Source organism: Lepidochelys kempii, chromosome 18 (genome assembly GCF_965140285.1).
Source record: "Lepidochelys kempii isolate rLepKem1 chromosome 18, rLepKem1.hap1, whole genome shotgun sequence".
NCBI lineage: Eukaryota > Metazoa > Chordata > Testudines > Cheloniidae > Lepidochelys > Lepidochelys kempii.
In genome coordinates, this window is record NC_136397.1 from 17,933,655 (window position 1) to 17,961,302 (window position 27,648).

Here is a 27,648-nt window from a genome sequence, read left to right on the forward strand (position 1 = left end):
GGCAATGCCAATTTCCACATTGCGAGTAGACCTTCGCTGGAGCATTAAATAGTGGGAGAAGATGAGCTTGTGCAACTTGAGGAAGAAAGATGACCGCACATGGGCTCTGGCCCATAGCAGTCATGAGTCATCTTGGATCTGCATCCATGGGTGTCTTTCTCGCTGATCTCGCCTCCTCCCCCTCCCCAGGTTCATGCTTGTTTTAGCAAGTAACCAGCCAGAGCAGTTTGACTGGGCCATCAACGACCGAATCGATGAAATGGTGAACTTTGACCTACCGCAGCTACAAGAGCGGGAGCGGCTGGTGAGGATGTATTTTGATAAGCACGTCTTGAAGCCTGCCACAGAGGGGAAACAGTAAGTATCCCATCCTCAGAGCAGTGGGGTCATTGAAGGTTTGGTCCTTGGGTCATAGAAAAGCTCTTCATTGATTATCATCACTGGAGACCAAAACCCTCATCCCAGCCAATTGTGCCTATTGGTCTGAAGGTGGATTCCTCTGGGCTTCAGCAGTGTTTGTGCTGCGTAATGACCATGAGACTTCCTTTGCCATCGTTCGAGAGCGTTCCCTGCTCTTCAACAGAATTGGGATAAGGGACGGGTAACATACCCTGGTGACTAGACCCTTGACAGTGATTGGGCTGCTAGTATGCAGACACCACTGGGGAAAATGCTGACCAGTATTGTCTCATTTCCTTGTACTCCACCGTCTGTCTGTAGCCATCTGTGGTGTCTTGTCTTAGACTTAGGTGTAAGGTCCTTGGGGCTGGGACCATCTTTTTGTTTTGTTTGTACAGCGCCTAGCTCAATGGGGTCCATGACAGGGACATATAAGTGCTATGGTAATAATGGATGCTCTGTCTTAGGGTTCCCTCTCTCACGGTGGGTTTGTTTTAAGGTAGTATCTCTTGCGTTTAGTGACAAGCTGTGCAATGCATGTTCAAATGAGGCCGAGAATATGCAACTTCAAGTTTTGGTGGTCTTGGGGCATATCCCAGTCTGTCGAGTTCTTCTCCTTATTTTCCTCCCAGAATAAGCATCTCTTGGTAGTGACTGCAATCGGGAGATAATTGGAGAAGGGGGAAATGGGGCAAAAGTGAAGGCAGAAGAAATATTTCCTGAGCCTTGACTTATTTTGAGTGCCCTCTGCTATCTTAAGAAGTTGATTCCAGTCCTCATTTGCTAGCTAAATATTTATACTTCATTAAACTGTGGGGTTTGTGTCTTTATCCACTACGGAGAGTTGCAGGGGGAATAGTGAGCTCCAGACTCCCGAATGTGAAATTACCCATATTGCAGTTTGCACGCCTGGCTCCTAGAATACTGAAGGGCTGAAAAATAATTTGCTTCCAGAACACTCCTCGTTCAGCGTCTGAGTCATAGTTGCACAATGTCTTATTCATAGCAGCTCATCTGAGAATCTCCCCACTTCGCCCTTCTTACCGCTGTCATGGGGGTGGGAATTAACATGCTACAGATTGGGGTAAACTGGGGCTTGGAGAAAGTCACTCCCACAGGGTGCCAGTGACAGAGCTGGGGGTAGAACCCAGGTCTCTTGATTCCCAGTCCTCTGCTCAGGCTTCTTCTAGGCTGTGCACTTTGTATTGAGCTGTCTTGTCCTTCTGGCCCCCAGCCCACAAACGGACTAGAGAGATTCAGCCTCGGCAAATCCCCCTTTTTTCTTATTGCTTATGAAACTCTGGAACATTTGGCTTAGACCTCATGAAGAGAAGTGGAAATTTTGCCAGCAAGAGGGGGACACTAATTAATGAGAGAAGAGCTGATGACCAGCTGTGACAATCACGAGTTCACTGGGGGGCCAGTTTGAGCCTTTGTTTCCTAATTTCCAAAATAGAGCTGCTGCTGGGAGATAAAATTGCTCAAGTATTGATTGTTGACCAGTGCAGCAGCCACCTCTCCATTGTTTTCAGCCAGTTCCTGGCACCTTTGCCGGGACTCCACTCCCTCGGTTCAGGATGCCCGTGGCCTAGTTAACATTCTCGGTAGGAGTCTAAATCAGGCCAGAAGTCTCAGGTTGCCTTTGGGAGCCCACCACAGATGGCTGTGGCTAGCATTAGTCCATGTGCTATTCCTGATCCCGTCTCCATGTGAATGTTTCTCCTTTTGGGACACCCAAGCCCCCCCCCCTTCCCCCCCCCCCCCCCCCCACGTGCATGCATTCAAGTGAATGGCTCCTGCACTGGCCTAACTCTGTTTCCAATGGCTTAAACGAACATGAGAGTACTCTTAAAATCCCACCCTCCATTTTTTTTCTCCTGATGTTACTGCATGGAAACTAATCCTTGTGCTTCTGACCTTTAGGCGACTAAAGCTGGCCCAGTTTGACTATGGGAAAAAGTGTTCTGAGATTGCCAAGTTGACAGAGGGCATGTCTGGCCGAGAGATCTCCCAGCTCGCCGTGGCGTGGCAGGTAAACTAGAAGTTGGTGACTGGCATTCTTGGGTGGTTTTTCTTTTTTAAGGAAGGGCTCAACCCAAGTCCGTGCTCGAGCGATCAGCTGATGGCAGCTTTACATTTGCGCTGGCGAAATCTCAAATCCTGCCTTTCATGTAGAACTTCACAAACTACACTCAGACTGCACGGCTGAAATGCAGCTGGCTCTGGGGTGGATGGCATCAGTCAGCCAGTACCCAGCACACTGCACAGCAGTACCAGAGGGGACACTTACAATAAGCCATTCCCATATCGATAGCCTGTCAGCTTTTGCATTTCCCTGTGACATTTTAATCCCTCTTGCTGTGCTCTGGGTGTCCTGCAATTGGTTTATCGATGCTTGGCTTGCAGAAAACTGGCTCAGTAAGGAGGGCTACCAGAGCATGGTGCTAAATGATCAGTGAGCTGAGAGGAGCACTGCCCAGTCTTGTTCACACTTGCAAAGACAAGGAACAAAAAGGGCATATCTCCAGACAACCCTCCATACACAGCAGAGCCAGGGTCCAAAGATGCAGGTCTGGCCAGACACTGGCCTCAATGGAGATGGGTGAAGAGGTTTGTCAAGGATGACAAATGGCCCAAATATTGAGGGGCCAGATTCAGACCTGGTGGAAGCAGATGCAGAGACTTCACTGGAATTACACCCCTAATGCCAGGTCTGAATTTCACCCTGCGTCTTAAATGGCTATCTGCCAGACACACCGATCAGGAAACGGGTCCCCAAGACAGAGCAGGCAGAGTCTGAAAACTTATCAGCCTAATGTTTGATAGCTGTTCCCAAAGCAAAGCAAATACTGCGGTATCCTGGCAGCTTAGAGCCCAAATATGAGATCGTTGAGATGCTGTACAGAGGGCTGGTGGTTATCCAGGATCTCAGGTGTCATACAAGAAGCATATTGAACAGAGCGGACAAACAGATGCAGGGGGCGACAGCTTTGGTCTCTGCTAGTGGATTTCTAAGTCATTGTTAAAAATTTGAAAATGTCTAGTTCATAAGCAGTTATCAGGCAAGTGATGGTGGCTTGTTCTGGCATTCTTGCCTCGGGCTGTGAGGGTACAGGTGGTAGGGGCTGGGCGTTCTGGGTTTTTGACATGTGAAAAGTAGCTTTGCTGGCAGTTTTCTGTTTCTCACAAAGACAGAGAAGTGCTTTGTGGATCGTGGCACCTCCCTCAGACCCTAGTTGTGCTTCCTGGCATCCAACAGAGCACTCCTTCCTTGGTCCGCTCCGCTTGTGGGGTCTGGGGAGCCATCCAAAGTAACGACAGAAAGATGGCGCACTCTGAAGCGTCTCATATGATGTGGTTATGCTGTCCCATGCTCCAGGCTTACAGCTGAGGGTTATCTAGCATTTCTCTCTCCTTCAGTCAAGCAGAAAAGGTGGGAGCCTGGCATGGCATTCCATAGGAGTGCATAGGAGCGCTTGGTCTTGTGGTGAGGCACTGCGGATGCGTTTTTCATCAGTGATCCCTGTGGATGTGGGCTGGAAGCTCAGGTCTTGATCAGTGTTTCTGGGAGGGGAGGGTGTTTGAGACCCAAATACTAGTTCATGTGTTAGTGCGAGATTGTTTGGTTCTCCGGTGAGACCTCTTTGTATTATGGTGGCCTGTTCATTTAGTCTGGAACAAAACTCCTCATCCTGCCTTCTTCAGAGCACTTTTTAGCCTGGAACCAGAACTGGTCCTGAGAGACACTTAGACTACAGACCCACACAAAGCACATACGTCAGCCATGTTCCCTTCTCCCTCCATCGGAGCTACGACATGGATTGCATCTGTGGCTGATGAAAAGAACAACCCCACAGTGGTTTGGCTTCAGCTTGATTCCCTCTTCTTGCTTTGCATTCGTGAAAGGAGGCCTTGCAGAACTGCTTTTCTCATTAAAACTTAATTCTTCAGCAGCCACGGTGGCATATGCCAGGGTGATGGCATAGAGCCTGTTGCACATAAGCAGCTCCCCTGACCTTCTGTTGGATGTAAATTACAGTAGTCAGAGCAGAAAGTCTGTTGCTTTTTTTACAGCAGGTGCCTCCAAAGCAGAGCGCAAAACACACACCTGCTGACTTCTGCATAAATAAATGTTACTGCGCTGCTGGAATAGAGATTGGAACTGGGTATTTTCCTCTGTAGCACTGGTCTCGTACGGGCGATCTGTATTGCTGTGGCTGTTGCTGATGGTAAGAAGCCTGTGACACCTTGGGGTGGCTTTGATACGCTGAAGTATAGAAGATTGAACAGACTCCTCTTGCTAAATGCTGCACAGTAACTGAAGTCATGGTGGATTTCCACCTCAATGGAGTACTCGGGATTTCCAATGTTATGGCCGAGAGCAGAGGTCCCTTCCAACTCTGATATTCTATGATTTTCAGTTTGGCCCTCTAACAGTCAATATGCCATGTACAGATTTCAAGTTACTAAAGAAGAGTTATACAACTTCTCTGAAAGTTAATTCAAAAAAGAACTAGATCATTTCATGCAGGATAGGTCCATCAATGGCTATTAGTCACGATGGGCAGGGATGGCTTCCCTAGACTCTGTTTGCCAGAAGCTGAGAATGGGCAACAAGGGATGGATCACTTGATGATTATCTGTTCTGTTCATTCCCTCTGGGGCACCTGGCATTTGCTGCTGTCAAAAGACAGGATACTGGGCTAGATGGACCTTTGGTCTGACCCATAATGGCCATTCTTATGTTCTTATCTTGCCTGCTGGTGCCACGTGAATAGTCGTTCACTTAGATTGTAAGGTCCTGGAATTATGGGTACATTTTATGCCTCTTTAAAGCAAATGCATGCTCATGGCCTGGTGGAAATTAATAATATATACCAGAAACAATGCCATTTACATAGCTTTTATGTTCTTTATTTTTTTCTGTTGCTAAAGACATCCTTACATGAAAGTAGAATCTTTGCTCTTAAGAATATCTTCTTGTGTTGAAGTCCTAATCTTCTGGTATTGCATAGTGTGCAAATTGGGAAATCAACGAAAGATTGATTTTTGGATTGAGAATAAGCATCAGGGAAGATAAAACCAGTTACACCTATGTATTCCTGTCCTCCCTGCATATTTAAAGCAGAAGGAAAGGAAATGTAATAAATATTTAAGCAGAATTGTTTCCAAATAGACTATTTGTCTGTTTTGCATGAAACACATGGGATTTAATTTCTAATGGTGTTTCAAGTTAATGGGAAATCTTGGTACAAAATTATTCTTAAAAGATGTTAGAGCAGACTATAAATCATTTTATTAAGCCATGTGTCTCAGGACACAGATGAAAATGAAAGCGCTGAGCCATTATGAAATGGCCTTATTTCTTTTAGTGCTGGAATACAAGTAAAAGTTTTTATTTTCTAGTAGGACATTTGCATTTCTTTCCATGTAAGAAGAATCTAGAGGTGTGTTGATTGAGATGTATACTGGGATAAGCTCACGATCGCCTGATCTATCTTCCTGTCGGTTTGAAGGGCATTTACCTTGAAATGAACCTGGAAGAGCAGATGTTTGCTGACAGCTCTTTATGAATAAAATGTGGTGGACTTGAAAACCATTTTAATTGTATGGCAAGAGGAAATCCTCTAATTTTAGGTTAGAGAAATTAGTCAAAGGGTCACTGTTTCCAATAAAAGGTGTTGTGAGCCTGTGCTTACTCTTGTAATAAGGCCAACGCATTTTTGTAGGGTTTGGGGGTGTTTTTACACTTTCCAGGCCAAATGTATAACCTTAAAGTGTATTGTTGCAGGTCTAATTTGCATACAATTGCTATGTTTGCAGCCATAAATTGAGTAATAGCATGCGCAAATGAGGCAAGTATTGTGCTCATCATACGGGGAGGGGAACTGAGAGACAGTGACCTGCCCAGGTCTTCTAATTCCCAGGTTATTCCTCTCTAACTTCATGCATAGTGCAGTCCTGTTGGCTAAACTGTTCTAAAAAGGGTTTAGGATTTGTGGCTTAGTGGCCAGAGCACAGGACTGGGGCCCAGGAGACTCGGGTTCTATTCCCCGTACTGGCCTGCTGGGTGCCCTGCGGCAAGTCACTTCACTTCTCTGTTTGTTTTGACATCTGTGAAGTGGAGATAATGATCCTGACCTCCACTGTAAAGTCCTTTGAGACCTACTGATGGGAAAATGCTGTATAAGATGTAGGTATTTATTATTACACTTGAGGAACCAGGTGTGAAACCTAATCTTGGGGGTTAGGGAATAAATCTCTTCTCCCATTTAACCCTTCATTCTGTCCTTTACTCAGTCTGTATCCAGCAATCCTCATACTGGGTGTTCCCTGTCCTCTGTAGTTTGGAGGCAGAGATCAAACCTTTGCTCAGCCTGATGGGCTTTTAACCATCTCCTGGGAAATCTTCCCAGAATTCTCTGCCTCCGCTGCCTCTGGTAGTATATCAGGAGCTTATTCTTCCCAATGTATTAACCGTGGCTCCGAATATAGTCTAGCATCAGAATTGCTGAAATTCACAGATAAGGCAGTCTGCCTGCAAAAGCTCATGTTTCAAAATTACTTTTCTAATAGCTTGGCAAAAAAACAAATGAAATTAACACATCCTTCTTTCTTCACAACTTAGTCTTATGGGTTTTATTTTAAAAGGAAATAAACTAGTTGTGGAATGAGCCAGATTCTCATGTGATGTAAATCTACATATCTTCAATGGAGCGACACCAATCTGTCCAGTTGGCTTTTATTTAACCCCCAATGCATCTGTTCAGCCTTTTGAAATAATTTATACAGACAGCTCTCAGGAGCAGAACTGAGTGTAGGGATAATTTAGGGTTGCTAAAACTCAAGCTAGACTCCCCTACACAAGTTATATTGTGGTGTTAATGATGGAAATTCAGAGGAGTGTACTGTATGTGAACAAAAGGGTACCACAGAGCATTGGGTCAAAAATAAAGGTTTCAGTATGGATGATCAGATGCCCAGGAGTTTGGGAGGCCGCGCAAGAAGCCATAGAATAGCTAGTGGACAATATAACTTGGGGCATTCTCCTTTCCAGCGGCCGTGGTTTGTTTTCACATTTTGATCTCTGCTCGGGTGTACTGTTCGCACTGCAGAATCAAACACCTGCCACCTTCCTGCTGCTGGGGAGACGAGCAAAGCTGCAAGATGGGGATGTTGTTGCACTTGAAAGGGATAACACCCATCTCCCTGTAAACATGGGAGTCAATTAGCATTGACTCCCTCCATCGCAAATTACCAAAAATGACTTTGTACAGAAATGACTGCGTGATCGTTTCTGCTGAGTGAATAACAATTTGCAGTAAACTGGCAATTTACTTAATAAGATTGGAGTGTGGAGCCTGCTGATCGACCTGATGCTGCCATTCTAATTGAAGCTGTTTTGTCTCCCAAACCTGCCCCCAGCGCCTGGATTTGGGCACATGGCTGACTGTTACAAGCGATAAGCTCTAGCTTTACCGGTCCTGTCATTTTCCATTCTCTTTGGAAATCCCCCATAAAAGGGAGTTCCCAAAGCTAGCTGATTGGATCACTTTGGGAGCTGCAAGCCAGTGGCGTAACTAGGTTAATTTGTCAATAGTTGGCTGCTGCTACAATTTCATATTGCCGTAAAGAAATAGTATGTACAAAGTTTCCCCTTTTCTCCTTTAAACGTGCTAACGCTTGGCTCCTAATTAATCCATACAAACATAACTAATCTTAATGGTGTCAAGTATCAACTAATCTTAACGGTGTTAGCCTGATGTGGTCTCATCTCATCTCTCTGTCCCCATATCACCTTCCCAATCTCCTGGGTCCTACAGTTGTAGATTTCCGCATGATCCCAAGCCCTATCTTTTGTTCTGCAGCAATCAGAGCAATCCCATACTCTGCTCTCTCTGTCCAGTGTGCTCCTCACACTGTTTGGCTCCTTAATCTTTTAAACTATCAGATGAAGCATCTTCTCCATAGCAGAGCTCTTCCGCAGTTCCACCATGGGAAGCTTCCAGAAGACATGTTACCCATGATATTCTTGTATGTTATGGCTGCTACCAGGAAACATCTGGTAGTTCAACTCCAAAGTCAAACACTGAATTAACTTTCCTGTAAGCAGTGTGCTCCTTAGAAATTAGCTGGAATGTGTAGCTCTCTGTGTTACGACTTCAAGTTAATGAGCTCCGTGGTGGACATGGGAACCCTGATTCTTCAGACATGAACATAATTGCATGTTTAGAGTGGTGCTCACAATTCCACGTATACCTTGTATATTCACATACACAGCTGCTGTCCACCTTTATGCCCGGATACTGCATTTGCCTTCACAAATTGGGTGATTGTAACTGGCAACTGTGCACCCAGCTTTGAAAATCAACCTCAGCACGTATATACATGGGATAGCTGGGCAGGTTAATGGAAGCTTATGGCTGATTCTACGTCCTGAACAACAAGACAAGTCAGCAGGATTTTTGCCTTTACTTTCTGACATGCCTAAGCTATAATTTCACAAGGTGTTAGCAAAAGAATTTCATGCTGTACCTGCAACAGCTTCTCTCCAGATTAATGAATTGGAATAGTGAGAAATTCACAGGTCAAACCAATGCATTTTAAACCGTTAGTGATGTAAACTTAAAAATGTGTCTTAACGCTTTCCATCAAAAGTCTGTGTACTTTGTTAGACTCCAAAATATTTTATACCTAAACTGAACTTATTGCAAGGCAAGAGCTCTTGGCTTTTGTAGCACATATAAAGTAAATCAAAAGGTGGTTTCTTTGATTTGAGTTTAAGTCATGGAATGTGTGTGTTTTCCTCAGAATACTCATACATTGTGAGCAGACCAAATGAAATCAAAGAAACTCCCTTTGGTGGTCAATTATTCTGTCACCAGAAACCATTGGTTAAAAATTGAGCCATACCACACTTGGGTACAGTTAGTTTTCTAACATATACACAACTCTTCTAGACATCCCTGTCTAGCACTGGAAAGTGCAGCTTTGAGTTTAAAAAGGATATCTTCTGACAGTTGGGTCACCTGCTCTCCCTTTCGCATAAAGAGGAGGTGAGATTCTAAATGTTACAACTCAGTGAATGGTTTTGAAAATCAGGAGTATTACAAAACCAGATCAACTCTAGTTTGTCAGTTGCCTTGCTTAGCAGAATAGGTCTACTTGAGAGACAGGGGCAGTGGAATTACATGGTTTATTCTGCCAAAGAGTTTGACTCTTGTCTAGTCTGCTGGCAGTTTTGGATAAGGGCCCAGATCATGTACTTCATGACAAACCAGGCCCAAGTTTTGTAGTAAGGACCCTGGATTTTGCGGCACTCTGCAGCAGGATGAACCTTTGTCAGCTACATTGGAAGGAAGTATTGAAATTTTGAAGGCCTTAAGTATGAAGATAAATGCTATCAGTGCAGTATCCCATGTCCGTTGTGATAGTAAATCAATTTATTTTTTGCTGTCCATGCACTTTCAGTTTTTGATCTTCCTGGAGACGTTTGTACTGACAATGCAGAACTGCACTGGAGAAGTTTGGGGTGGAAGTAGAGAGTAAGCTAGAAGTGGTTTGGCAACTGAGCAGGAGAGGGGTTAGGATTTTTGGCACCCAGAAAGGCATGGGAGTTGATCCAGGTTTGTGGGACCAGCACCTCGGCTGGATAATTCTACAGTAGTAAGTCATCATCGTTAGAGTTCAGAAGGAAAGCACCATTGATATGAAGAGGGCAGTTCACACCTCCCTGAACTGTTTCAAGATGTCTAGTTTTGCACTGGTTTTTAGGGCTGGCTTCTCGAACCACATGGGCTTGAAATGCTTTTTTGTTTGTTTTTTAAATAAAGCTGAGGTGGTGAAGCACAGTTCTGCAGCAAGGTGTTGATTCAGCAGCCAGTTCCGGGGCCCTCACCGTGCAGAGTATATAGAGCCCTGATTATGGACCAGTCAGCGGTGGAGAGACTGAACATGCTTTGCAGAGATAACACTGTTGGCTGGAGAGCGGTACGGCTTGCATTCTTTATTGCATATTGCCTCAGATCATCTTCAGCAAGACATGCAGGGAAAGACATAATTGAGAACACCATCACTTTCCTACACATCACCACAACTGCCCGCTATTGGCGATTGGTTTAAACTCAGATCAGTCACAGCACTAAATAATAAATCATATGTGGAAGCTGGGTGTTGGGATTACTTCATTAGCTGCCAAGCAGCTTTCTTCATACCGAGTAACTTCTAAAGGACTCAAGAATTTTTCCCTCTCCCCCTGAAAAATGAGTGATCAGTACTATAGTTGGTCATTCAGTTAAAAAGGGCTGCAGGGCCTCTTTATGAAGTCTAGTGTAGTGTGCTCTTAGGAAGCCTTATGCAGTGCCTCAGTTAGGTTTTCTTTACAAGATTAAAGGCTGAAATATAGCAGCCCTAATTACATCCTTCTCCTTTCCCGTTGCCCCCTTGGCAGTAAATCAGCTCCTCGTGTTGAATTTCACACTCTTTTCTCCACTGAGCCAAGTGAATTAAAGGTCATTGTTTTAGATGGGCTGCCTGTACTCAACTCAAATGTACTTGCACAACGGTCTTGCAAGCGTCTCATAAACCTAGCAACTCTGGCATGCAGTGTACTTGCCTGCCCTTCGCATAATGAAGTGAATGGTATTTAATTCACCTAGCAAACGCTTGCCCTGGGAGTTCAATTTTTGCAAAGCTGCTGCAGCACTGGGATATTAGGACTTTTATAAACCAACTGAGTGTTCAGTGAAAAGGGAGAGGGCTTGAACTGGAATTGTGGGTGTGGCTTCCATAATAGTTTGTATTAGGGGAAGAGATGACCAGTCCGTTTGCTATTCTACTGATAAACCCAAAAAAATGGGTTCCTTCTATGAAGAGCTGCTGGAAGCATTGTTTGTGCAGGTAGAGGAAGAAGGAGAAGCAAGCTATTCATATGCAGAACGGTACCAGATCCACACTGGGCATGGGAGCCAGGAAGCGGCTAGTCTTATCATAGTGGAGAACTGTCGTGTTTCAGAAATCCTTACACAGAATTGGCATCATTCAGCATGAGTGTCCATTTTTACTTAGGAGGCTCACCAGTGCAATATCTAGAACATTGCATCTGGTTGGAATGGGAGGCAGGGGGGCACTTCCACAGCCTCATGTCATACGAATGTTTCAACAGGTATTTCAGCCTCTTCATGATTTTGGATTTTTTTATAACTTTTTAAAGAAAAAAGCCAGTAGTGTCAAGTTCACAACCATTTGTACAGCACTTAGCACACTGGGGTCCTGCTCCATGACTAGGGCTCCTAGGCACTGTGGTAATACAAAATTAATCAAAATACTCAGACTCCTATAAGCCAGTTGCAACCTTCTAAAATCAACTTTCTCTCCACTGTTGCAACACATTGTTTTTGGAATCCACCTTTTAGCAACCGCAGAGACACTTACAAAGTTCATGTGCAATTCACTCCTGCTGAGATCCACTTGTTCCTGCTGCCTTTCAACCTGTGGATAGCATTTCTACCTTCTGATCCACTTGAATTGCTGTACACGTTATTTGGCCTCAGAGGCAACTGCTCATGAGTGCTGTTGGCAGTCGTCTTTCTTCATTTTCGTCTGTTGGGATTCAGTAAATCAATTTTCTGGGGTAAATTTTTCACTCCTGCTGTGTGCCAACTCTCACATGGTTACAGAATTCAGTGAAAGCTGAGACCTTGGCTATGACGACAATGCTTTTCTAGTAAAGAAGGAATGAGTGCAAGACTAGAAGTGGTTGCCTTATTATTTTGAAGGGGCAGATACCTATCCAGCAATCTTAAATGGTGTGGATTATGGCTGTTACTTTCCGGATCAGGAGGCTTAGTGAGGTCAGTCCCCAAATCTTGTCTGTACTGGGATTTAGCAACTGGTGGACAGCAACCAGTTAGTTTTTATGTATATTACAGTGGTGCATAGCTGAGATCGGAGGCCCCCATGGCGCTAGGTGCTGTACATAAACCGTTCCTGAGGAATTTACAATCTAAACAGACAAGAGATGGGAGGAGAAGGTCACAGCAGTGGCAGAGCTGGGAATAGATCCCATGTTTTCTGGGTCCCAGATCTGTACCCTATCTGCAAGACCACATACTCTGCTTAAAAGCAGGGCACACTTAATCAGTGAATGGTAAGTTTCCTTGCTACTTGGTTTTCTCAGTGAAGCTACATGGGCTGCTGCCCATCTATTGTGAAATCCCAAATATACACTTAGAGCCCTTGTCTTGAGCTGTCTTGGAGGGAGTCATAGTGTTATGGAGAGACACAGTAAACCTTTCATTGTGTCAGGCTTTTTTTATTTACTTGATTTTAAAAAAAAAAAAACAAAAACAAAAAAGCCACCTTATTAACACAAGTGAAGCAGCTTGGCACCAGGCATTTCCTGTAATGAATAGTTGCAGTTAATGGCCCTCAGCTTTTCATCAAACCATCAACTCTCCCAGCCTTCATTAATCCCCAGGCATGACCTCTGCGTCCATCATTTATTCTTTAAGTGATCTTGAACTAGCATACCAAGGGAGGGAAGGTACAGTACCTTGATTTCCTTAGTGCCATTACCCTAATTACTTCTGTAAAATGTACATCCCAGCAATAGCTCTCTTGAAACAAAACAAGCAGTCATGCAAAATGACAGCCGTTAAATTCGTATCTTCAGATTTCACAGTGTACAAGGCATTTGGAAAATCCGAGGGTTGGTGAGATTCAAGGGGAGGAGAAATAAGCAGTGTGTAAACTATTTGGGTACAAACGCTGCATGGCATGTAGAGAAATGTGGTCAAAATAGTCCTACGGATAAATGGTGGCATGAGTTAAAGCCCCAGCCTTCCTGGTGAAGTTGATGATCGCGGCAGGGAGTGGGTCACTAATTCAGTTACATCCCAGTGCACATGGCGAAATCTCCACCCAGTTGACCAGACATAGGTCTGTCTTGAGAAGAGAGGTCTGGGTATGGCGCACTGGCAGAGCTGTGTCGAGGCCCGGGATTCTTGCACTGAACTTTTTCTCCTAGATTCCTAGCTGGTGCTATTGGGGCTTTTTTGTTTTGTGTTTTTTTTTTCCCATGAGCATTGATTTCAGTTGCTTTCAGCTCACTTTGTGAATGTGTGTGGAAAAGGCTTTTATGCCACAATTTATCATAGTAGAGGGTTGTGCCTTACAAAAGTCTGTTTATTTCAGGCTCCACCATTGACGTACATTGGAAAGTTACTTAAGCTTTTTCTGTTTTTGCTTAACCTGTCTTTGGATAAAACACTTGAGATCCATGGATGAAAACCACTATATCGGTGCCTGTTATTATTATTGTACCCAAAGCAGGTTTTTAACTAAAGGTCGTCTAAACCTAGCTGATCTTTTTGGAAGGTATAAGTATAGTAGATCTGTATCAGCCTTGAAGGAGGAGTCCATGGTGGACTGCCAGTTGAGGCTGGGATAATGCCCTTTCCCATGAGTGAAAGATTTAGCTTTGTGTACTGTAGTGACACCGTAATAAATCAAGTTTCCGTCATGCAGATAAAATTACCTAACCAAAACCACTGCATCTAGATAAGATGTCAGCTCCCAAACTCTCTCTTGCCTGCCTTTTGTGGACAGTCTGTCCCTTGACTGCATTTCCATTTCCCTTGTGGTTCAACCTAAGGTAGTAGAAATTATACACCCTTAAGCCAAACCATTTAGGGAGGTCTCTAGTATTGGGTGACATTGCTGCCCTTTCCCCATGTTACAGCCCATAATATCCTTGCATAGTTGCTCATACTGATCCCTTCATCGCTGAATTCTTTGTTACAAAATCTGCTGCATACGCAAGGTTGAGGGGGGAGATGCAGAACCTCCTGTACCTAACGAAAAAACCAAACACCACCACGTGTGGCTATGGTCAGAAAATAATGTCCCAAGAGCAGCATCTTTTTGAACACCAGCAAGTCTTTTATTTTAGTCATCTGTGACTAGCTTTACTCCAGAACCTCACATACACAAACGTAGATTTACCCCGTCTGAGGCACTTCGGTACGGCAACCGTGTAATACCTAGAATGCAACCAGCTGCTTCATGCATCCACAGGATCACTATGATGGGGGGTCCAGAATCTTTCGAGCTGTTGATTGATAGCCCAGTTCCCCATCCGCCCCTCCCGTTCTTCCCCCCCCCACCCCCAATGTTGAGGTCACAGTGCTAACTGCTACCAGGTAGGGAAAACTTGTGAACAAAGCAAATATGATGGTGTCGCGGTTACAGCTCTGGTTTTCTAGTCATAGCTATGCCCTAAAGCTGGAAAACAGCAGATGCAGCTGAGCCAGGTGCTCTTTAGAAGTCCTCGAAGCAGCCTTGAAGCAATTATGGCTTGAGGTATTTAAGCTTCCAAGTCTTCTCAAGATGGGCTTATCACAACAGCTCCCAAAATCTAATCTGCCTAATGACTTCATTAAATTTAAAAAAAAAAGAGTGAAATTGACCTATTCCAATGAAGGTAATAGCACAAAGCCCCAGTAAAAATTGTCAGTTATGAATGCCAGAGCAAAATGCTCAATGGGAGCATTTCATCTGTCTTTTGTTTTGGGCTATTTTGTATTGTGCCCTCAACGTGACTCTAAACTAATCCCCAAAGAGCAGGCTTAATTGCAACATGCCTGTCACTTAATTTGTCTCAGATTCATGTATCTATTTTCTTAATTAGCTTTTTCTCCAACAGTCGTTTGCAGTCTTGCTGTCTGTAATCATTAAACCTCTTTACATGTGTCTTAAACTGAACAAAACCACACGTAGTGTCTGGCAGGAACACTGAATGCTGCAGGAGCGAAACGGCAGGCTTGAGCAACACAAACTGCTGCTGCGTTCCATGAGATCTGTCCTCTGACTGCTCAATGCGGGCCAAGGCCATGTTGCATCTGATTTCCACGCAGTTGAACCTGATCAAATCACCCAGGAAACACCAGACACGGCACTGTCCGACATCCTTTTTTTTTTTTTTTTTCCCCACCCCCAAGTCAGCAACATCCCTGGGAGAAATGCAAGCAGAGAACACATCTATTAAAACGCTGTCAAAAAGGCGTTTGACTTTGGGTGAAACGGATGATCACAAGGGAAGGGTTTGAGCTGCTGGGTTACAGCAGGCAGGTGCTATGCAGGGTTTGGGCTACTGCAGCATAAATTGCACCAACCCACGCTCTTCCTCCATATGTGTGCACTCCTTCCTCCATACGCGCACTCATCCTTTCATGAGCTGCAGAGCTGCCTCCTCTTCCACTGCCACAAATCTGCCAGGGCACCACTGGGTCCACGGACCCTTCAGCTCTGCTGATGCACCTTGATCTCAGCCTGCAAGCACACCATCCCCACCCTATCCCCCCGCTTTGCTGGGGTCCTGATCCATCACTAGGGTTCTTAGGCCCTGCAGTAATTATCATACAGTCTGGGGGTTACCCGTCATACCTAACTCTGGTGGTGGTTCTGTGATGTGGATGAACGTCCAGCCAGGGACTAGGATAAGAAATTATCAAACTTTGCTCCTGTACCAATAGGGAGGTGAATGAGGGTTTGCAGAAGTGAAAGGCTGGTGCACAGACCCACTGTGTCACTTAGCATCCAGTAACTCACATTAATATGTATTCATGTGCTGTGTGAACAGCATTGCCACTGACCCTAACATCCTGCCTAAATAAGGATCAGGATTGGGATAGTTGTTACAGCTAATACAGTTTTAATCCCATTGTAAACTGGATTTAAAATTGATTCTCTAATGTAGACCAACTTATGGGTCATGGTCAGTTATTTTTAGTTTGGCTTAGTTTGCCAAGACTTGTTTTAAGTTGCTGATTAGGCCTCAACTGGAGTATTGCCTCCAGTTCCAGGCACCGCATTTCAGGAAGGATGTGGACAAATTGGAGAAAGTCCAGAGAAGAGCAACAAAAATGACTAATGGTCTAGAAAACGAGACCTATGAGGGAAGATTGAAAAAATTGGGTTTGTTTAGTTTGGAAAAGAGAAGACTGAGAGGGAACACAACAGTTTTCAAGTACATAAAAGGTTGTTACAAAGAGGAGGGAGAAAAATTGTTCTTCTTAACCTCTGAAGATAGGACGAGATGTGATGGCCTTAAATTGCAGCAAGGGAGGTTTAGGTTGAACATTAGGAAAAACTTCCTAACTGTCAGGGTGGTTAAGCAGTGGAATAACTTGCCTAGGGAGGTTGTGGAATCTCCATCATTGGAGATTTTTAAGAGTAGGTTAGACAACACCTGTCAGGAATGCTCTAAATAATACTTAGTCCTGCCATGAGTGCAGGGGACTGGACTAGATGACCTCTCGAGGACCCTTCCAGTTCTGTGATTCTCACATAAACATTAAGGTGCAGAAAGTCAGCATGTCTAGTCTCTAGCACTAGAAAACTACACCTCTGTGCGGCTAACCGTCTGCATACTAGAAATCTATACTAGGGCTTAGGCCCCCTTTTACAGTCGATTGTCTGTCTGACTTCCTCTGTCCCAGTGGCTTTCCCTTCTCCATAGATGACCCTTACTGATATGGCAAAAGATTAAAATTTACTTCCACTGTTGACGGTCTTTTCTTCCACAATGTTTCCAGTACTATCCAAGCTCTCCACTTGTACATCTCAAATTAAAACTCATTGATATGTGGCTGCTCTTGTTGCTCTGGAATATCAGCAAATGAAATGAGTTTTCATTGGTACAGCCCTCAGACCTTCACTGTAAGAGACTCCCAGGAATCCTGGTCCTGTCCCATTGGTAGAGCTGACCAAGAGTTGGAAATGGGTGAGCTATCGTCAGTATTCCTGAATTCTGTTCCCTTCTCTGCCACGGACTTGTGTGACCTTACCCCGTCTAGTCTCAGCTGCAGAATACCTGCCTCGCAGGGCGTCGTGAGAATTAATGTTTATTTGTGAAGTGCTTTGAGCTGAAGGGTGTTGGAGGTGAGATTGATACAGGGCAGGGTGTCCTATGCTGCACCATCTCTGGTAAACACATTCTGGGGCGTACACCTCAGAGCTTGTCATCTGAGTGTGACAGTCTCTCTCCTCGTTGAAGAGGGGCTTTGGGAGAATCACTGAGATAATTCTGAAGGGATTTATGCTGTGCTCCCTCACCAAGCTCCAAAATTATTTAATTTTGCCTCCGAATTGGTCTGGATCCACGTTCTCAAGCTTGCAGAGTTGTGTTAGAGAAAATGGGTTAAAATATGTCTGCACAGAAGAGCGAAGTATGAATATAAATGAAGCGTGGTGCTGCTTTTAGAGTGTAAGCTACTCCCAGAAGGGATAGCCGCTTCCCCATTTGCTTTCTTGATAGCTAGGGCCCCGGGCTTTCTATTTATAGAAAGTCATTGAGAAAATCAACAGAGCGTGAACTGCGCAGCATTGCTGAAGGTTTCACAGTGGAATTGATGAGCTCTGCAGTGGCGGGGAAGAAGCGGACGCCTCCTGTCTAATCACCACAGATGCGCGCGCACACATCATGGACAGCGCTTATCCCATTTTAAAATGCCAGATCTTCCCAACTGCAGGGCTGCCCTGTGGGAAAACAGGCAGATTTGGGGGCGCAGCCCTGGCAGGCTGGATGCACCCTGAGAAGGGCTACGCAGCCATGAAGAAGGGATGTTCAAACCGGCCCTGCAGCCTTTTCACCGCACGGATGCTGGGGGAGAAGGGGCCTCCCAGGCTCCCGTCACCGTATAATGACATTCTTGAGGGCGGGCTGGTCAGTCAGCGATGCCAGGGCTCCCTTGCCAGCCTGCTGCAGAATGGGACCTGCAATGTCGCTGCGCAGCTTGAAGCCTCCCTGCCTGATTTAAGTGCTTCAATGTGGAGGACAAGCGCTTGGCAGCCCCAGCACATTGTCCTTTCCTAACCTCCTGCGGCATTTCTCAGCCAAGTGCCTTGAGGCTGTTCGCTAACCTTAGGGTGGACAAACACCCCCGTGAGCTGGGAATTCACCCCTGCTCCAAGGTGGGAAAATGGGAGGCAGAGAGGTTGAACAGGCTTATCCCAGGTGCATCAGCGACTCAGCGGGAATAGAATGGGGCAGTCCTAATTTCTAGCCCTCTGCTCCAATCAGGAGCCCCCAGCACCTCCCAGCGGGCAGGAATCTTCCTTCTGGACTTCCTAAAACATGACTGAAAAAGTGACCAGCAAGCGAGCTGAACTGCTCTGCCCTGGGCCTGCTCGGGCTCTTACGCTCAGCCCCCGCCCTCCTGTGAGCAGTGAGCCCTCTTGCCTGCCCCGACTGATCTCTCTCTAGGAACCTTTAAGTAGTTACAGCTTGTGCTTGAGAGCTGGGCTGCAAAGCAGCATCTAATGAGAGATCAGGCAGCTACTCAGGAGGAGGAAGGTAGGTAGGGAGGGGTGTCCTGACCTCACTTAAATCAGCTTCCCTTTGCAGCTCAGTGCCTTTGGGGAGGGATGAGAGTGGGATGTCTCCTTGGCTTTGTGAGGGGAAGCCTGTGCTCAGATGCCCATTGCAGTCAAAAAGCAATACACTCCTACTCTGTTACTGCCCTCTGTTTGCGCTGGGAAGGTTTGCCTTCTCCTGTGGGTCTTGGCTTCCCCAGTGCATGACCCGCAGCAGCCAAGCAAAGCTGTCGTGCAAACTTCCCGGCTCCAGCATCAACTCTGTGTGCTCACCTTTGCAAAGGTGATGGTGATAAATTGTTAACTTGCTTGCTACAAAATCATTGCCCAGGGCAAGTGCAGAAATTTGCAAGGTTACACCCCAGTGTCTCCCAGGGGTGGAGGCTTGAGAGGATGATGCACCCTTTGGGATTCGGACACCGCTGTCTGCATGTCCAGTGGAGTGTCATGCTGTTGCCAGATAAGCCTTCCTCCGCCTGCTAGCTGGCCAGCTGTCTGAGGAAGAAGAGGGGCAGAGGGTTGGTGGGAGGGGGCTAAGGACCGAGTTGGGAACCTTGTGCCTCGTGATTAGGAGAGAACCATTTCCTGTCCTGCTGTAATGGGGAGGCATGAATCACATGAACAGGTGAAGCCTCCCCCCGCCTAGGCCAGCCCCTAACTCTGCTGATACAGTGCTACGCAGCATCTCCCTCTTGGCTTAGTTTACGGTCTGCCTGTATAACAACCTGGGGGAGCTAGAAGCCGTTGCATTACACTTAATAGGCTGCTGGATCTTAAATGCTGCAAGCCTTGTTGCCTGGCAGCCTCAGTGTTAGACTCTCATTAATGTTTTACCCAGCCAGGTGCTTATGCGCAATGGTTTATAGATGCAAGACGTGGTCTCTGCCTTGAAGAGCTTCTACTCAAATTCAGCCAGACACCTGGGATCCATGGGGAAGCCCCACCACCAGACTGCCGGGGCCAGTGCTGGCAGGTGGCGAGCAGCGCTGGCTGGGTTTGCACAAAGTGGGTCAGGAGAAGCGGGCTGGTGGCAAGGAGTCGGGGACTGTTCCCAGCGTGGGGGAGGAGATGAGCTAGGGGATCCATCCTGCATGGTGCCAAGCACCAGCATCCTCACGCCCACTGCCACATGGGGAGTGGAGGGTGCTGTCAGGATTTTAAAGGATCAAGGCCCAGGAGAGGTGAGTGTAGGGAGCAAACGAGAGCAGCAGTGGGGGCTGGGGCACAATTGCAATTAGCGCTGGAGTTTGAGTAGCATAGCAGAAACAGTGTGGCCATCCTCCCTGCTCCGTGTCTGTCCTTACAACAAAGGTGATCTCGGCAGCACTCCTGGTGTGATCGTTCGGGGGTGGGTGGAATAAGTGACGCAAGACGTTGTGCCAGAACACAAGGCAAATGGCCAGTCTGTTTGCTCCTTCCCAGTCTGGTGGCTTTTGAAGTTGCTAACTGTTAGGAAGCGAGTTAAGCTGCTGCCAGCCCTTCATGCACAGAACTGTTTAATCCGATTTGTATCTGCATAAAAAGCACGGGGGGGGAACGTACATTTCCATGACATGTCGTGCTTTTACGAATTGGAGGCAGGAATTCGCGCGGGCAGCTTGAGTCCATGGAGGAAGTGGGCTCGTGGGTGAACACGCTCAGGGGAGGAGCTCACTATAGTGGGAAAGGAGTGGGGGTGTAGAAGAAGGGGGTTCTTCCATTTGAGGTGAGCTGTCCAGTGGAATGAGGCCAGGACAGGCTGACCCCTCTGATGGCTCTTCTGAAATGCTTCAGTAATTCTTAGCTCTGCTGGAACCCCTCCAGCTGAGGGGCTTACCGCGCTTCGGAAGCATTGATCTCCCCCTCCCACCAACATTGCCATGAGGCACATGGACTAGCCCCATTTTACAGATGGAGACACTGAGGCACAGAGAGGTGGCGATTTGCCTAGTTCACATGGTAGAGCTGCTAAGAGAACCCAAGAGTCCTGACTTCCAGTTCATTGCACTGACTCTGGGTGAGAGGAGCTAGAATCTTTCCTCTTCTCTTGAGCTCCATTTTCTCCTTCTGCTCTTTCTTCCGCCCCACGTTGTCCACTCCTGTTTCTCTCACTCAGCTTTCTTTTCAAGGAGGAAGATTTTTTAAAACTCTGGAGGTGATCCCAGCTTGATTGCGACGCCAGCAGCTGCTCCAGCAGGTTGCAGCCCTCCCTTTGCTGCTGCTGGCTCTGTCAGTGCCCCCTTCGCCCTCCCGAATTCTCAAGGTCAGGTAGAAAACTGATTTACTTGGAACTTGCCATTTTGAGGGGAGTGTCTCCCTCCTGGCCGTCACAATGGGCAGACCCTGCCTGGGATTCCTAGCAGAGATGCTGGGGGCTTCACCCCCACTAGTGTCCCTTCCGCTCAGCAGTTGGAGTACACTGGCCAGGGTGCGGGGCTTGCATTGCCATGCCGCACCTTATCTGTGGGCAAACACATTTTCAGTCTCTCGGGCGGTCAGTCTAGCACCTTTCATTAGCAATAGACGACACATGGCTCTTGCCATGTGATGATTTGTGTCTCTGTTCTGAAGCACGAGCTGTCTGGAGACCTCTGTTCCCCACTGGAGTGGGGAGATCAATATGGGTTTATAACTAGGCTTTCATTTTGTGCTAGTCTTTTGCATGTCTCGGTTTTTTGGCATCTGTAGCATTTTGTAAGAGGCTGTGTGTGTTTAGTTAGCTTCCCCTCCCCCGAAAGAGGAGCGCTTTCATGTTTTTTCCCGTTGCAGTGGAAACGGTTTTTTAAAATAAAAGGTGGCATTTGCGAGTGAAATAATGTCTCTTTTTTCCCTGCTGCTTTATGTTGTGGAGAGACGCCTTGGAAGACTTTTTTGTTTTACCACCAAAAAGCTACAGTGTGTTGCTCTGACTGTTTGCTACATGAGAAGTTATGGGCTTGTCTACCCTGTGGATAAACTGGAGAACTATTAGGGTTAATATCACCAGTATGAAGCAAGGGAAACCCGAGCAATTAAAAGGATTTTTAGTGAGGCTGCTCCAGTGCAAAGAGGCAAAGAGGGGGAAGGGATGTATGATGTTAACCCCGATTTAATTCAAACGCCTGTCAAACAGGAAGGAAGATCTCTCTCCACGTGATGCCAGCCCTCCGGGAGAGGGCTGAGCACTCCAGGGTCGCTCGCTGACCCTCCTGCAAATCTGGGCGAGACCAGACTTGCTGCCTCTGATCGTTCTAAGGTGAAAAAACTGAAATTAGCCCCAGCCTTGTCCATGACAGGGATTTGCCCTGATTTCTGCCCCCAGGTGCAGCTACCCCAGTGCAAACCTCTACAGCAGACAGACAAAACTGCTTTTAGCCCCGGTGAATCTTACCCCGGCTTCAGGCATCCGTGCCAATAGCAGCTTGGCCCTGGGGCAGTTGCACTGGTGGCTAATAGGCTGGACAAGGCCCAGTGCCAGGGTGCTCAGGAGCCAAGGTGCTGAGCATAGTCTGGATGTCGGGAGGGAGGAGGCCAGAGCCTTCAGTTTCTAACCAGCTGGCCTTCTCTCCTCCTCTGCAGGCTGCAGCGTACGCATCCGAGGACGGCGTCCTGACTGAGGCCATGATCGACGCCCGCATGGCCGACGCGGTACAGCAGCACGAGCAGAAGATGGAGTGGCTGAAAGCGGAGGGCACAGACCCAAACAAGGAGGCTGGCAAGAGCCAACGGCTGCCTCTCCCCGTGGGGACGGCTGTCTGAGAAGCGGCAGACTGGTGTGCGCGGGGAGGGCCGGGGGAATGACGTTGGAGGGTCGGTTGGCCAGCCCCGTGTTGGTGAAATCATGTTCTGGGGGTGAGCACCCAGTGGCGCTGCCATGCAGCGATGGGAGCTGCCCAGGTCCTGCCCTCTCAATTTTATACTTTTAGGGAACACCAGAAATAAATGTCTTTTAAAGCAGGCTGAAGAAGCCGCCAAATTAAAGGAGCCCCCTTGACGCAAAGCCATTGCCTCGCTGCTAGTCTGTGGCCTTTCTCCTGAGAGCACCAAAGTCAACCCCCTCTGTCAGTGGCATAGCCAGGGGGAGCGGAGATTAAAAAAGTCACCACCCGCTGGTACTCTCCCGGCGGCGCTCCGGGTCTTCAGCGGCGGGTCCTTCACTTGCTCCGGTCTTTGGCAGCACTGAAGGACCCCTGGCCTGTGGTTTCCAAGGAGCACAGTAGCCCGGCACAGCAGCTACAGCCTTCAGCCACGGCAAGACTCTCCCAACGGCGTGTCCCTGCTGCGCACCAGACGCTGCTCCGACAGCTCTTGCGTGGCTCATCTGGGCGCCCCAGCGCTGGGCTTGCCCTGAGCAGCAGGACATCGTGCTTTTCCCAGGCAGGTCCCATTCCGTGGCTGAGTTTTAACACATGCAGCGTGTCAGCACCTGGTGTGAGATCAGCCAGGGCAGACCCCACAAAATTCCCCGGTATCCACGAGGGCTGTGTAGAATAAAATTCCTCCTGAGCTTTTATCCCCTTCACACGTGGCACCGTAGAATAAACCTGCCTGGGCCTTGCCTTGGAACTCACCTGGCTGCGAGGATCAAGGAGATCAGCTGACACCTGCATTCCCCATAGCAGAGATCTTAGAGGCAGCCCTTGGACTCCGAGCAAGTGGCCGATGTGGTCTGTGGGGGGACAGTGCGGTGACTCTCTGCTAAAACGATAGTGCCTCTTGCAAGGAGGAAGGACAGCCCGTGCTAAGGGACTGACTGGTTCCCTGCTGCCGGAGCACATGTTCCCGTTGTACAGGCTTTGTTCTGGGAGATGCTGCATTTGCTGTGTCCATCCAGCCTCTTGCTGTGCTGTTCAGTTAGGGAGCAGTGAAGGCTTTGACGTGGATTTTGCTTCCACGTAATTCTGCCCTCCGACGAGTCTCCGAGCTGGTGGGTCCTAGCAGACAGGTGGCTACAGCAGAAAAAGCACCAGCCCCACTGGCAAAGGATTGACCTGGCCTTAGACAGAACTCCTCGTGCCCTACAGCAGGCCTCCACCCCCCCGAGGCAGGCTTGCTCTCTCGGCTGAAAGCTGCATGTGGGGGAGCTGGCCTGGCCTGGGATGGCTGTCTGGCACCTGTCAGCGGGCAGACATCTGGCGTGGCAGCTCAGATGCTGTTTTATGCCATGGCATGAGGGGGGAGGCAATGGGAGATGCCCTGGAGCCACTCCTGGCCTGCTGAGCGCTTGACAAGCATGCCTGTGGCAGGAGCCTGGAGCCCAGCCTCCCTGGATTGGTGACATCAAAGCTGCTTGTGAGTCTGCGGGCAGGCCAGAAACAGCCTCTGGTTTTGAGCTGAACTGGGTTTGAACTCCGGGTTCCCGAGCAGCTTTGCTTTCCAAGTTCCCATCTGTGCCCGCACCCCCCAGATGCGTTTGCCTGAGCTAATCCTGTGCCCTGGAGTACCTGGCAGAGGTGCTCTCCCCCGACAGGAACTGACAGCGTGCTCGTCACTGGGAGCTGGCTTGCAGCTTTGAGAAATGCGTGCTGACAAGGGCTGGGAGCGGGAGGGATCGCAGTGACTGTGCAGAGACTGGCAGGGTTGGCCTCCCGGGGACTTGAAACAAGCAGCTTTGTGGGGCACCACAAAGGTATCAGCACTCGTGGCTGCAAATCCACCTGTCTTGTGCCATCGTCCGCTCTCGCTACAGCTGCTGGAAGCCCCACCAGCATCCCTGGATACTAGGTTGGGCGAGAGAGAATCTGGCTGCTTGGGGAAACTCTAGCTTCAGAAACTTGCTTATGTGAGGCTGGTGCAGCTTTTCCGAGTGGCCGGTGTCCAGCTGCAGGGTACTGCAAAGGAGTGCAAGGCTCCTCTTGCTGAGGGCAGGGCAGCATCTTTCCCAGTATGCATTACTAAGCGCTGACGTGCTTTTCAGCGGCCTCTGCAGGCTGCTTCCCTGGATCTCCCCCAGGCAGCTGTACAGAAAGTCCTCTGGGATGAAAACCACCTGTTGCAAGACTGCTGTCCAACTCCCAGCACAATGGGCTAGTGGGGCAGGGGCTGCTGTGCGCTGAGGGCTGGCCGGAAGGGAGGGACAACGCGTTCATACGGCTCTGACCAGGCGACACTGGGGTGTGTCTACGCTGTCCGACCATCCATTCTCATCTCTGCCTTTGTAAGGTGACACTTCGGTTGGGGTGGGGAGAAGGGAGGTGTCGATGCCTTACTGTATTGTGCTGTGTGCACTTACAGATGCAGACAAGGACATCTCAGGCAGGGTCCCAGCGATTCGATCTTGGTGTCAAAGACCGGTGGGTGCGTGGCTTTGGGTGTCCAGGGAAGCTGAAGATCTCTTCGTGCAGCGCTAGCCCTGAGAACGGTGTAATTACCACAAAGGGGGCAGCCTCTGTCGCTCCTGCATGCGGCCAGTTTTATTGCGTGCCCTGCAGTTGAGGGCTGGCAGTGATGGTCCCCAGGTGAATTGCAGGGTCCAGCTCATGGTGTAGGGAGGGCAGAGAATGTCAGGGTGGATTTCGTCCTGGGTGCTGAGCACGTGCAGGTCCCTCTGGGCTTGCTCAGCTTCTCTGAAAATCAGACAGTTTCTCTAGTCTCCCTGTCTGTGAAATGTGGGGAGGGAGGGGAATGGTCCTCACCCCCATTTCGGAATGGGCTTTGAGATCTACTGGTGGAAAAGCACCAAGTATTTACCTGCCTCCTTTGATGCCACACCCAGTCTTTGCTCCTGTTAGCTCTGCCAGGGCCAAACGGTCTGGGCCCCACTCTGCCTCATGCATCAACAGAACTGTCTTAATGTGTGACACTTCGTTATTGACGATTGATGTAAAAAACACTGCTTGACTCGCTGGTCCCCGCTGGTGTTACAGCACTGGCAGCTTGGCGAGGGTGGGGGATCAGTCTTTTCCCTTGTAAACTGAGCCCACTTTAGTTGGAATCCCTGGAAATGAACATGGGCCATCATTCTTACTGCCCCTCTGTCCGGTCTGTAATTGCTCATTAAATAGAATCTGTTGATTTATTAGGGCAGCCTCAGATAACTAGTCTCTTCCCATCCTAATTAGTTTTTCCTCAGTCACATTTTTCTTCTATAAGCTGTAAGAAAGAAGAGCAAGAACACAGCTGGGTATTCCTCTGGTTTGTTCTGGTATGATGTACATGGAGCCCACAGATACTAGAAAGAGAAATGCTGTATTTCCTACTGTGCTCTCCAGCCGTCTGTTCATCCCTTTCTATCCTTCCTTTCCTGTCTTCTGCTGACACCGGTAAATAGAGAGTGAACACCGCTTAAACCGAGTGAAACAGCACCACAGCTGCTGTGTCCGTGTGTCCTACGCTGCCTCCCACTGGTTGCCCTCAGTTACGTCTTAAAAGCCAAGTGGAGCCATAGCTCTGGTGACGCAGTTCCATTTCCCCCCCTTGCTGGCCATCTTTGTGGGGACGGGGTCGAGTCCAGTTAAAGGCAGTATGGTGTTGTGGTGGGGAATTGGAGGGCTGGTGGCATTCTCAGCCCACCTGATTGATGGTGCTGACAGCCAATTTGGGTGAGGCTTTGCACTAATTTTTTTTTCTTTGCTGCCAAATCAGTGGATTTAGAAACTGCCTTTAAATGATAGCTATTAATTGGAGGTGCCCTTAGTTTTCCCTTGGAGTTCTGCTGCACAGAATTTCCGCATGAATGAGGAAGGTTCCATGCCCCAGAGAGCAGCTATTGCTTCCTGAATCAGGACAGGGTCTCTGCACCACTGCTTATGACCCAATCACTGACAGTATGAACTCACACACGATACGATGGCAGTGATCTGATGGCTTCTCTGCATGTGTTCTGGTGAGTTAAGTGTGACTGTCCAGGCTCTGTGTCTAACTTTTAGGTCTTGTGATCGTTACTTTTGTAATTGCCCAAATAATTTAACTGGAAAGGGGGAAGAGGGAACAAAAACGTCTATCAAGTTATAACCATTGGTTTTTGTTTTAATAAAACAATATGAAATTTGACAATGTTGTTGGTGGCTCTCTGCCTTCTGCATGACACTGCGCCTGGCTTTGTGTGTGTGGAGGGTGAGGGCAGGTGGGGGTCAAGCTTTTCACACTAAGCCGAAGAGAGGATGGTGATGATAGCCCTCTGTTTCTTTTTATGGTGGGGAAGGGGTGGGAATAATTAGTCCTTGCCCTTTGCTGTGATTTTTTTCACCTCTGTCTGAAATCACTTTGCAAACAGTAAAGCTGGGTGACTTCCGGTCAGGCCGTGAACCCTGAATAGAACTCAGGAGTCCCAATGGGCTGTGATTTCACTACACTGAAGGTATGTGTTTCGCATGGAGCCAGCTATCTGGATGTAAAGACCTAATGGAGACAAGGCGCAGGTGGTTTTTACCTCCATGTAGCTAGTCGAGGTCAACTTTTATACCACCCACCTGAGGTTGACCTTGACTAGCTACATGGGGTGAAAACAACAGGGGTTCATCTCCACTAGGATTTTACATTGAGACAGATATCTGGAGTTAGTGATGGTGATGTAAAAACACTGATTTTCTGCAGTGATTACGTAGCTAAGGTCCCTTGCTTAAACCATTAGGAAGAACTGCCACTCCCAGACTGGGACTAGAACCCTCCAGTCCTGACCCACTACTCCCCTGCTCTAACCATATGTTTGTGTTCCAGGTGTTCACATCAATATGGCTTACGCTGAAGAACGGGAAATCTGTACTATGTGGGGGCGGGCTTGTACCCTGCACATCTCTTAACCTCCTGCAAATTCCTAGCTCCAACACCTCACCTGTGAAATCTCAGGATGCAGCAGTTGGCTTTGTTGTAGCTGTGCACATCTGTGCTTTTCACGCCTTGTTAGCCAGCTGCTTGTGACTGTGCCTTTTGCTTCTGAAATCTCTGGAGCATCGCACTTGGGTCTCTCGTCCACTT

General features: G+C 47.8%; 1 protein-coding gene across 2 annotated transcripts in view; it reads left to right on the forward strand.

The window, feature by feature from the left end:
* LOC140899995 (ATPase family AAA domain-containing protein 3) overlaps positions 1-26,727 on the forward strand; it is a 70,732-nt gene extending 44,005 nt beyond the window's left edge. The window contains exons 14-16 of one of the 2 annotated variants that reach the window (XM_073316409.2): positions 190-357; positions 2,323-2,431; positions 22,312-26,727. In XM_073316409.2, the coding sequence (XP_073172510.1) occupies positions 190-357; positions 2,323-2,431; positions 22,312-22,491 (457 nt within the window). In that variant the 3' untranslated portion in view covers positions 22,492-26,727. Of the gene's footprint in view, positions 1-189; positions 358-2,322; positions 2,432-10,232; positions 10,559-22,311 lie in introns of those variants that run through there. The other variant, XM_073316410.1, reaches the window with a different exon arrangement.
* Positions 26,728-27,648: the final 921 nt, after the last annotated feature.